A 12475-nucleotide genomic window follows, 5' to 3' on the forward strand; every position below is an offset into this window, starting at 1 on the left:
CTTCCTGCACCTTCTGGCCAGCTGCACTAATGACCTTGGACTCGGTAAAGTGTTAAAGTAGGAAAGGGAGAAACTGTCTAAGGAAACATGTTGCATACTGTAAAAAATATACTGTAACTCTTTGTAATTTTTAACAAGTTTGGATGAGGTCTGTAACTAGTCCCACTGGGCTATTCCACCCCTGCATTTGTATAAAAGGAGAAAAAAGATTTCAGCAAAATTAAGGAAGCTGTAGTGTGGGTGGACCCCAGTACACTCAACGTAAGAGCAATCCCCATTCTGATGTATGATAACTGAGTACAAAATTATGCTTATTTCATTTTGGTATTCCTGAGTATAATTTTAATTCTGTGGCACTGAGTTTATTTAATTTTTTAGGAACAGAAATCAAATTAAGACATCTGTTTATATCTAAGTAGGCCAAAGCTTCAAGTTTTTACCATGTATCTTTTGAACTAACTTAATTCCAGATGAATGACTTTTTCTAGTATCCTTTTATCTAGTGATCACCTTTACGTGGAGTTGATTTAGACTCAATTTTAATGGAAGAAAAAACTCTTGTCCTGCACTAACAGGCATTTTGTTTTTCTCTTTTGTTGTGTTTGAATTAATTTAAAAAAAAACAAACCAAAACCCAAACATAAACCATTTCTAAAGATGCAGTGATGCTGAACCTTAAGTTCAACTTGATAATTGTTGCAAGGTGTGCAGATGAACAGCAATGAAATTCTTATTTAGATGTAGAAGTTTAAAGGTCAGGGTCTCCTCCCATAAACCATGGGGCATGGTGGCACTGAGGAACCATAAAAATTCTGCTCTTAGGAGCTGTGCTCATTTCACCTAGCTGTAAGTAGCTGAAGGATACTGCTCCTTGTATGTTCTCAAGACCTCCACTGGTTCTGCTCCTGGGGTAAGCTGGGCATGCCTGCATGCCTAGCTCCCAGTGTGTTCAGAGCAAAGTTAGTTGTCATTATTCAACAGCTCCTGTATCCCGTAGCCCTTCTATTACAGGATATTATCTGCTTTCTTTTTGCTTTAGACAAGATGCATTGTCACTGTTGTCATAGAGTTAGGCTTTGAAATAGATTTCACAGAGTCCTTACATGTCAAGATGAAGACTTCAAATTATCTTCACAAGGAGACAAGTGAAGTTTTAAATATTAATATCATAAGTTTGTTCTGAGTTGCCTATGCATCAGAAGTTTAGTGAGTTTTTGTCAGGGCTAGAATTACCTCACTGGTAAACAAATGGCACATTTTTTGATGAAGACATTTATTTTGAAAGCCTTCTGTAGAATCTGTGCTGCACTGGAGCTTCTTTCTATAAGCTATACTTTCCCAGTTAATGATGTATAATGATGACTGAAAAGCTAAAAGATACGGTTACACAACTTCCTCTTCTCGAGCATATTGAGCTTCATTTGCAGAGTGATCTGGAAGAAAATTATTTGTGGGTTTGTTTGAGTTATTTGAGAAGGTTTAGGACTAAAAAGGATCCCACAGCAAGATGAAGGCCAGACAGGTTTAGCCAGGTAAGAACATATAAGTAGAAGACAGTCTAATTCTGAGGTGAAATGAAGAAGCTTCTATTTCACTTTTGAGTATTGGGTCAGGTGACTCAGAAGCAAACAATGATACATCAGGCAGGAAAATTATTATATCAGGCAGCAGCATGTGTTTCTCAGATTAGGCTTCTTGAGCAAAATTAGATTAAGATTTTCTTTCATCATTCTAATTAAACTATTCTGCCCTTTTCATTGTCTTGGGTCATTGTTGATGAATGACAGAGGAGTGCCTTTACTGCTGCTTCCCAAATATAATTAAATTTGATGGTTTTCAGTGGAAGAGGTTATATATTTGCTGAATTTATAGCAGCCGAAACAGAAATAGCAACTATGTATATTGGAAGTTAAACTGTGCACCTGCATATGTTGGATTGGATAGATTTGAATCTTTAATTTAAACTTTTTCTTTTAAATTGCCCTTCATTTTCTAGAGTTCTTGTGTTTAAGATTTAAGATAACCACAAACCACAAGAAACTTTTTAGATTTCTGTGCAAGAGGTCAACTGTACCTAATTAGTGGACTGCTGTTGTGTTGTGTGTTCAGAATATTCCTACTCAGGAAGTAATCTTTGTTCACTGAGTTAACCAGGCAGTTCACAGTGGTGCTGTCTGGAGTGTAAGCTGCCTTTTGCACAGAATTCACTCCCAACACGGAGCAATAATATGAGCTTGATATAAAGGGGAAGGTGTAATTTTGCAGTGCAGATATCCTAAAGTTCACTTGGCTAATCAAAACCAGAGGACTCTCCCAGAGCTTCAGTCCATCTCAAAGTTAGATTTTATGCTGTTTACATTAAATACTGTCCATGAAGAAAGTTTAGGAAAGCATATGTAAATGTCAGTTGACAATTTATTCCATGTACTCTCAAAAGACTGACTGCTGGCAGCACTGGGCATTTAACATTTGCACTCCTGTGTTCTTGAGCAAGCAGTAACTGCATCTCTCTACCTGTAATATTATGTTTGACAAGCGTGGCCTGTGTTTGTAGTAATCCTTATTATATTGCAAATACACTTTTAGCGTGCTGCCTTATGTATTAATTGTCTTCTATAGTTTTTCCTAGTGTAGTGCACATTATTGACTCTGCAGTTCTAGCAATATTCTCACAAGCCTACTCTGCATGTGTGGAATTTATCATCAAATATGATCAGCAAAAATATTCACTTGAATTTAAGTGACCTCTTATTCACTTAAGGGCACAATAAGACTGTTCACCAACTGAATTTGGAAGGGGTTGATACAAGCCTTCAGGTACTATGTGGATAAAAATGTAGGGACAGATTCCATCTCATATACAGTTGTTGAGAAGTATAGATATGCTTGACAATTTCTTCAGAAATCTATTAATAGCCTTTTCTATTTAAATAACTAAATTCCATGTCAGATGAATATTGGTTGTTTTCTTCTCTTACATTTTGCACATTGCTTAATGCTGAACAATAGACTGAGTTTTTCACACCTTGCTAAGAATATCTGCCTCCTGTGTGTGCTTTTTAGTTTGGACAATGACACTGGATTTGTATTCCTTAGGTTGTTAATGTGTGATCTGTAAGTACATGGAACACGGGAAGCTCCAGACACTCTCTGTATAAATAGGTTTTTCATGAGCAGTCAAGCTAAATTTTTTTGTTTTCTGTTTTTGTGGTTTTGGTTTTTTTGGTTTTTTTTTTTTTTTTTTTTGGTTGGTTTATTTTTTTGGTTTTTTGTTTTGGGGTTTCTTTTGTATGGCTATTTGTTCTTTTTCCTAAGTACACCACTGGTATGCTCAAATGCTGTTCCCTTTCCTGGCTCTATACAACTCCCTTATTGGGCCAATTAATGCACAGCTGCACCCAATGCTGCTTTGCTATTTGCTAATGTGGGACATCTGCCTTCAGGGGAAATAGGTGCATGACAGAATTTTGTCTGTTAGTCTGCTTCCACAACACAGCCCAGCCACAAACTTTTAAGGAATTTTTTGGGAACCTATTAGGTGTACAGAAGTGACATAGAAAAAAATTTTTAAACTTTGACTAATAAAAGAGTGTAAAATGCCCTGTCACACAGAATTGTTCATATGGAGTATGTCGGTGATTTAAGTGAAAAGAAAGAATAGTTTTAATTAATTTCATCAGAGTTTTATTGAACATTTTGAGAAGTTAGATATTCAAAGAATGAAAGATGGAAATGATCAAATATGTAAACTTAAATTATGAAATGGGCAAGAAGTAAAACTGACACTGTAAGCCAGTGACTCTACTTGAATATTCTTTGTTTTCCAGTAAAAGGGTTTTCCCATCATAGTTCATAGGAAAGTGAACCTTTGAGTTAGGCACAATTTATAAAATGTGTGGTCCAAATTAGCCTAAAAATTGAGTTGGAAAACTGAGCTAATGTAAAAATATATATATAAGAAAATCAGCAAATTGATTTAAAATATTTTTATACCCACTCCATTATTACCTACAAAGAAATCTTATGTTTCTGGCTCTGGTGTCTCCAGGAATGCAAAATTACAACATGTTGTATTTTCTTCCCCCTTCTCAAAAGAAAAGCAGGAGTTTTTGCTTTGAACTTAAAAGCTCTCTTTTTGTTTTGAACATTCTGTTTGAGAACTCTATCAGTCCCCTAAAAGTCTATGTGTGTCTATTTTGCTTTTATATGTGGTATAATACCATTAAAACAATCAAAACATGAAGTTTAATATCCATCAATGGTTTTTGACAAGTTCTTTTAGGTACTTTAACTAAATGTAATCTTAACTAAGTTGTTCTGCATTGCTATTTCTTTCTCAAGAGTCCTTGAATACATATATTTTTTTACTGTTTTCATGAATAAGTTATTTGCAGTTTTAGACTGTTCAATAAAATTATAGAATATAAATTAAAGAAAGAAATAGAAAGAGTTGATCTGTCATTCTGAAAGATTGATCTAGGATTTCTTGGAGATTAATTTTAGGAAATAATTCTGAATTTATTTATTCTTTTTTTTTTTAACGTCTCTGTTCAGATGGAAGACGTCATAGCCCGCATGCAAGATGAGAAAAATGGAATTCCTATTCGTACAGTGAAAAGTTTTCTTTCCAAGATTCCCAGTGTCTTTTCTGGTAAGAGTCAAAGTGAATTTCATGCTATTTTAAAGTTTTCACTCTGCCTTATGTAGGGGGATGTTCTAGTGGGAAACACTTTCAAATAAGTACTGTTGAGAATTCAGTCATCTAGTCTGGATGAGACATTTCCTATCCTTTGAATACTTTAATTATAGAAGTTTTTGATGTTTCTCTCAGATTGGAGTGGGTTTACACAGAGATGTTTTTGTCCTGAAAATTAGGTGAAGGGAATACTTAATTTACTACAAAAAGTTAATTCTCTCAAAACGGCAATATTTTTATTACAGGTCAGGTCTGGTTTTTAGCCATTTTCCATAGCAAGTGTGAGGTTAGTGTATGGGCCAGTACATGAAGATAAGAAATTTCATAGCAGCAGAACAAAAGAAAAATCATCACCACACTCTGCAACTGATACTGATTAGGGGCTGTGACATTTATTAGAACATTCATGATCTGCTTCTGTAGCTGGGTGCCTGTGCCTGAGAAACTAAGGCTGAGATCTTTGTGGTGATTTGAAAGACAGCTGTAAACTTTATAGCTAGTTCAGGTCAGTATTGTCATAGGCACAAAAATCTGTGCATTTATTAATTAGCATATACTTATTCTGATATTTACATAATTTTACAGCAATTTATGCATTTATGTATATGGCTATATACTCCAATGAGTATGGAGCTCCTTTGAAATAGGTGCCATTGTCTAACCTAATTTTCCCATATTCCATAAGAGTGTATCCTTACACAGAAAGTATTTATAGAAGTTTCTACTGTCCAGAACAGCAAGAAGAATTCTATATTTTAATTTTCAACCTTTGGAATGTTTTTGCTAGTGAATAATCGTGTCATAAAGAAGGCTAGGGCCTTAAGAGTGAAAAAATTGCTTCATGATTTTAGAAACTACTTGCACAGAAACTAGTCTCTGAAGAATGGACCTTTATTTGCCATGGGTCAGTGCAGCATGGCATCAAACTGAATAATTCATATTAATTGTTAATCTCTGCCTTACCTTGTGTACTCTGGATTTCAAAATATACAGACCAAAATGTCTTTTTTTTTCTTTTCACGGGAATAGACATCATACTTTTAAAGGTTGTGTTAGAATTTATATGCAGTTATACATAGTGGTTACTGAGGTAACAACTTTTCTATTGATGCATTAACTTCATTAGCTTCAGATGGAAATAAAAATCATAGCACAGTTCATTTTTTTCCTCTTTCCTGATTTTCTCCTTCAAATACCAGGGGGTAGCAGTAATTTTTGGTACACGACTAAAACTCCCACCAGAACAGTATAACTGTCATTTTGGTTCCATTTATCAGCTTTCCTGTCAGTTCTCTATACTGAATGGAATCTGAAAGCTTCAAACCTATGTCCTCAGTAGCTGATTTCATTCAGTGTGCTAGGAGTTTATGTGTGTGTAGCAAATGAATATCGGCTTGAACTCAAAACTGTTGATTGCTAGGAAACATGGGAATATTGTCTAAGGATCATGATGACAGTAATGCAAATATATTTAATAAAAACTTGTAGTACTGTTAATACCCACAAAAGCATCGAAGTAGATGCTCTGCAGTTAAAATATACATACATATATGCTCATGTATTTTTATATACATACATAGATGTGTGTGTGGGGGGTGTGTGTGTGTGTGTGTCTGTGCATAAAAGATGTCTTGTAAGAAGCCATCTGTCCAGGATTATGCCCCATAAATACTGGAGTTTTGCAATTGTTTGCTATTTTTTTTTTGTGGAGGAAGCAAAATGGATAGTTCTACCACAGTGAAATGATGTTCCCTGCAAGCACTTAGAAAAGAACTCTATGAGTCCTTTAAACAACTTGTAAAAACTAAGGATGCCCATAAATTGTCTGTAGGAATAGGGTCTTGTGTGATATCGTTTTAATTGTTATTATATGTCGTTGTATACATATTTTAATTTTTATGTACTTTTATTTCACACTATTGCTTCTAAAAATGGCAAGTGAGAAACTAGTTGAAAGAGCCATCGCTTTTTTAATGCTGAATTACTGACCATCTCTAAGATGACTGCATCAGCAAAATCAGCCTGAGGAATGGTATTTGAATTTAACAGAAAGTTGTGATTGTAATAAATAGGATGATGTAATTATACTATCTCATTTACTGGGTCATTCCTGAAATGTTTTCACAAATAAAATATCCACAGAGAGAAACATTTGAAATACAGATATCTCCCTATACACTATACACATTTTTGTGCTTCAGAAAAATATAATCCTAAATTAAAGATTATTCTACTTTGTGAAATTTTGAAAATATGAGGAATCATTTTGCTTTATATTGCATATATTCCACACATTCATAGAGAGCGAATAAAAATTTGAAACTTTTAAGGCTCTAAGGAGAAATGTAGGCAGGAGATTTTGCTCCTTCTATGTGATTATGCATTTTGATGAACAAAAGGAGGACTTACTGTAGTTGTCATCATGCTTTTGAAATGTTTAAGAGGAGTGACGAATATAGTGTATATCTTGCTGCTCAACAATAATAATTGCATGAAGGTTGTAATGGGCATTCTTTATTAACATGGATTAGAGTACTAGAATTAAAGAGGAGGTGATTTTCCTGGTCCATGGTTCACCTTTAGACCTGGAAATGGATTTAAAAAAACTTGCTTGAAATGATCAATTTAGGGAGTCCGACATATGAATCATAGAGATTAGAAGGAGCTCTAAAATATCATTTTTATTTTGGCTAAGGAGGGATACAAAAAAATGCCAAAGCTTTGTTGTTCACTTTGAAGCAGAAAGAATCAGAGTTTACTGACAAAGCACTGCAATAGTTGAGGGTTCTTTTGGAGGTCTTTGTGGGATGGTGTGGGTGGTTGAGCCAGTATTAGTGCTGAAAGCTTCACAAGCTAATCAGAACATGAATATTTCATTAGGTAGATGTAGTGATGTCTTGTGGTCATTATGGAATATCAGAGTGATTCTTCGTAGCGCTTTAAAGCATGTAATACTTGGGTGAGCTTGGTGATGAATAAAACCTGTGGAGAATGTTCCAACTGAGTGGTGTATAAGCTTGAGTGTGGAACATGAGAATTTTTATTGAAGGAGGAGGGAGAACTATGAGAAATGTAAGTTCGGTTAAAGAATGCACACAGAGAGAGAATAAAAACTATTCAAGAAAAACATGCTCATACTAGTTATTACTGGCTGTTTCTGATGCATGGCTCAATGATTTTGGAATGTAGTCACAGCTTGAACCAACAAAAATAGAAGAAAGAGATCAGTAGAAAGGTGTGTTTTTAACATCTCCCGTGTTAAAGAGAAAATGAAAACATTAATTTACCTTTCACTGGAAAATATAATCCATGCGAAGTCTTTAGTTTTTTCTTATTCCTGTAGGTGAAGCTGATATGGTATCTTTTCCATATAAAAATTATGTTTTCCCATTTTTTAGAAAGATTATTGCCATCATATCTAATTTTTTAAAATGTTTTTCATGATCTCAGAAAATACTTATTTCTCTTTTATCTTGGAAATCATGAAAATAATGAGATATTGCAGCTTGATTAGCAAATATATTAATATAATGATTGATTACCAGTCTTTAAGCACTAGTAGCAGTATGCTTGGTAAAAAATTAAAGAATTTATGTGTTTAAACATAAAAAAATATAACTTAAAAGCAGACCAGCAGTCTCAGTAGCCTGGTCAGATGTAGTGAGATACTCCAGAGGAAAGCAGTGTTATAGTAGCTCATCTCACTCACAAGTCACAGGTGGGTGAGCCCAAGGAATGAGTCACAGGGGCTACCTGCAACTGTCTTATTATATAGAGGCAGGCAGCAAAAAATGAAGAGCCGTACAGTGAGAATTGGATGACTCAGGGGACTAATAACAGGAAAGAGAGTTTCTCATTAGTTTTGATCTTTCCAGTTGAGTAATAAGTTGTTAGCATCTGATGACTTCTCAGTGCTGCATGTGAAATTAGTTGATTGGTTTATCCACTTCACTACTGGAGATTACCGACCTGAAAGACAAAATGGAATAGAAAGCTCTACTACTTGGTTTGACAGGAAGTAAAAGCCACAAGGCACAGCACTTCGATCATCTGGTACCTTTGGAGCAAAGTAATGTTACATTATATGTAAATAAAAGGATTTTGGAATTTCCATTTTTGATAGATTTTCCAGAGTTAAATTAACCATTTGGGAGAAACTAGGATTCCCATCTCCCAAGTCTTGAATTTTATAGACCTTGTTTTTAACTTCAGTGTCTCCTGTGCTGGGTTGATGACAGGTTCCTACTTGCTTGTTCTATCCATTCCTTCATCTCTCTTTTCTTGCACTGTCCTAATGGTAGAATCACTGCTGATTTCTTTATGCCAAATGAGCCTTTTGTTTCTTGCAAACCAGGCCTTCAGTGTTAAAACTGCAAGCTCACTGCCTTGACAAGGTTCCACTCTTAGTGAAATGCTTTGATGAGAAGCTTGCTGTCAGTTCCTGAAGGACAGAAACTGGATCATTCCCTCTCCTATGCCCACTCAGATGGTCAGACTGGAGGAGGGACTTGCCATCTTTACAGTTTCACTTTTCAAAGCACAATTTTGAGAAAAAAAAGTTAATAAATCTCTATTCCCAAATGAATGGGTTGTTTGAAGTTATACCACCAGTCTCTCTTGCACATTGTTTCCATTTGTCACTTTGTCAGAGTGACTGATATGCATTCAAATGTTCATGGTCTTTTGGGAGTGGATATTTTTCATGAGTTTTAGAGTCATGAGTAGAAGATATTGACTAAGTGGAGCCATAATATTGGACACACAGTCATTTCCAAGTATTGAGATAATTAAGTGATTAATGAATGATGCTTTTTACGCTTTACGGAAAACCAAAGTGGATATTTGAGTGCTGTCTGCATCCCTTCACATCTTATTTCTGTTTGTTTGCCTGTCTTGGCCTCATGACTGGCGTGGTAACTGACCAGAGAGGGGTGACCTTAAGCTGCTTAAAACTGGACAGGACTTTTGTATCTTATGGCAAATCAGATTTGTGACAGCTTTGTTGTTGGGAAGTGTAGAATGAACAAGCTGTGGTGGGCTGGGATCAAATAAGATGAATGCTCCTCAGAAAGAAATGAAGAACTTTTTCCAATATCTTTAATAATAAAATAATGGAATTGTTTGGGTTGGAAGGGACCTTAAAGATCATCTAGTTCCAGTCTCCTTGCTATGGGCAGGGATATCACCCACTAGATCCAGTTGCCCAGAGCCCCATGAAGCCTGACCTTGGACACTTCCAGGGATGGGGAAGCCACAACTTATCTAAGCAGCCTGTTCCAAGATGATTATGCTTTCCATTTTCGTTTTAAGACATGTTATTATCAGATCTTTATTAAATTACTATTGGAATGAAAAGCTTTTCAAAATGTGAAGTTATTTTAAACAGAAAAACAAATACTCATTTAAAGGTTATTGCTTCTTCCTAACCAAACAACAAAGCAAAAAATTTTATTATGCTTACTTTTCGATTCAGTGGCAATTGCCATGGGAAGCATTAGGAAAAAGAAGGAAATAAAGTGAAAAAAGTCTGAGGCAATTTTGCAAAATTGTCCTAGGAAACTAAAATATACTGAAAACTCATTGAAAAGTCTTTTAAAGTAATCTGTCTGCAAAACAGTCATCATAAATGTCTGTTCCCTTAAAATATGAAAAGATTATTTTTACAGACATTTGCAAAAGAAATAGATATAGAAGTCATGCAATGATGGAAAAAAAAATCTTAATAGTTATTCACTTGTTGTGAGATGGAAAATTGCTGGGAACATTCATCTTCTTTGAGGTTTGTCCAAATGAAGCGCTCAGTTTGAATTAGATGATCCCGTTTCCCAAATGCATGCTTCCTCCCAAATGCTTGTTTCTAGAGAATTAGCTTTGGACCTTGTTGATCATCGCTAGAAATTTTTGCTACCTTTTCTTACTATGTTGCTTCGTAGAGAAAATACTTCTGTCCCTTTGCTACGCCTTCTTACTAATCTCTTTGTGTGTAAGATTTTGCCATTGTTTTAAGTGGAACAGGATTGGAGCTTTGAAGTGTGAGAACTTTTAAAACGAGTATGGGAAAACCTACTGCATTCACCACAGCCAAAATTTACTGACATCCATTCTCTGGACACTGGACGTGTAACATTCATGGAAAATGTGGGGTGAAAAGGCAGCCCTGAATCAGCTTCACATAAACCTGAAATTATCAGGAATTCCACAATCTATCACAGCTTCAATTTCAGTAGTGTGCCATTTTCCCTCTCATTAACATAATTTTGGTTTGCTGGTTGTCCATTGGCAACAATGAGTAGTCCTTTGAGAAAACCGAGAGAATAGCCCCATCCAACCCACACATACAAACATAAGTATCACGCATATTTAGGCCATTTGTATTTGCCTATGGAGGCAGTGCATAATATATCAGCTTAAGAGAAACCCTCTTAAGCTGATATAAGCAGCATCTGTAGTAGTGATAGCTTAACTAAAATCTGTCATGTGCACAAAGCCCTGTAGGAAGAAAAAACTAGATTACGTCTAAAGAAGAGTGAAATGTACGGAAATATGTTCAGGGCTTCTATGAAAATGGCTTTTCTTTCTCACTATCTCTTGGAAATCTCTTAGAAAGAAATACTACTGATGCTGCATAGCAATAATTAGAACTAGAGGAGTAACTATCAGTGAGAATTTGCTGGGGATGTATATTTTAAGTAATTGTTTTAATTAGGAAGCAGAGCAAAGTAAACTATTTAACTCCACCAGTTTAAGAGGTACTTCTATGACTGCAAAGCTGTTTAAATCACATTGGAATTTTCACACAGAGCAATTTGAGGGAGGCAGAAGAGAAGTGCTTTCTCAGAAAAAAGGGTTGGTACTGTGTCTCCTGTCACTAATTTCTGAGACAGGAGGGAAATCTGCAGCTCATGTTAAGAATGGGCAGAGGAAGTGAGTAGCTGAAGACAAATGAAGTCCCATCATGAAGTCCTTTTTCAGGGATAGTAATGTTGCCAAAAATGTGAAATCTGTTTCATGGTACACTTGTTAAATAGTCTCTGGATACTATTTCAGAAATGAACATCCACTTGGACAAAAGGAAAAGAAAACCAATCTTATTCCTCTAAGATCAGAACTCTTGAGTCCCAGAAAGTATCCATTGTCTTGCCAAAACTTTGCAATGGTACATGGGATTTTTAAGTGTCACTTTGTGTAGTGAAGTATAATTCCAAAGTGCAGTGTAATTCTAAAGCTGGTAATATATCTTAGCAGGTTTGGGTCCTGAATATATTGTCAATTAGAATGGAATAAAATAGTTACAGGGAATTTCTGCATGCAGTGCTGTAGGAGCAGGTACTGTAACTGTTTATAAACAGAGACAATAATTATTAATACAATTATATTTTGGAGTACATGCTGAAAAATATCTAATTTTTTAATTTTTGTGGCTTTGTACTCTATTGTCTGGTGGCATGTTTTTGGTTGCGTGGTGATTATTAACTATAATTTAGCAAGTAATGCAGATGTGATAAGGATTTCTGGTACACGCACAAATAACATATTTACAGGTATCCTGCTATGTGTAATACAGTGTAAACACATTTCCTTTTCTTTTTAAGATGATACACATGCATCTGGAATAGTCCCCTTTTCCTCTTAAATGATATCTAAAATTGACTCATTTTGTGACTTTTAAAGCTACGTCATTTATTTCTACTTCAGTTTTACTTTTTGAGTACATAATTTTCTATCTTACTGTCTTTAAATCTACTGTTTCAAAGTAATTTGAAATATTTAAATGAGCTG

General features: G+C 35.2%; 1 protein-coding gene across 11 annotated transcripts in view; it reads left to right on the forward strand.

Annotated features, from left to right (window-relative positions):
• RGS7 (regulator of G protein signaling 7) overlaps positions 1-12475 on the forward strand; it is a 242747-nt gene that overhangs the window by 103334 nt on the left and 126938 nt on the right. For all 11 annotated transcript variants that reach the window (XR_006013825.1, XM_042014398.1, XM_042014403.1 and 8 more), the window contains exon 2: positions 4555-4651. Coding sequence is in view for 10 of the 11 variants with exons in the window: in XM_042014398.1 (XP_041870332.1) it covers positions 4555-4651 (97 nt within the window). In the remaining variant the exon portion in view is untranslated. The remainder of the gene's footprint in view (positions 1-4554; positions 4652-12475) is intronic.

This window comes from Corvus kubaryi, unplaced genomic scaffold, assembly GCF_017639235.1.
Source record: "Corvus kubaryi isolate FWS band 111438036 unplaced genomic scaffold, C.kubaryi_AGA036_p1.0 split1-73, whole genome shotgun sequence".
Lineage (NCBI taxonomy): Eukaryota > Metazoa > Chordata > Aves > Passeriformes > Corvidae > Corvus > Corvus kubaryi.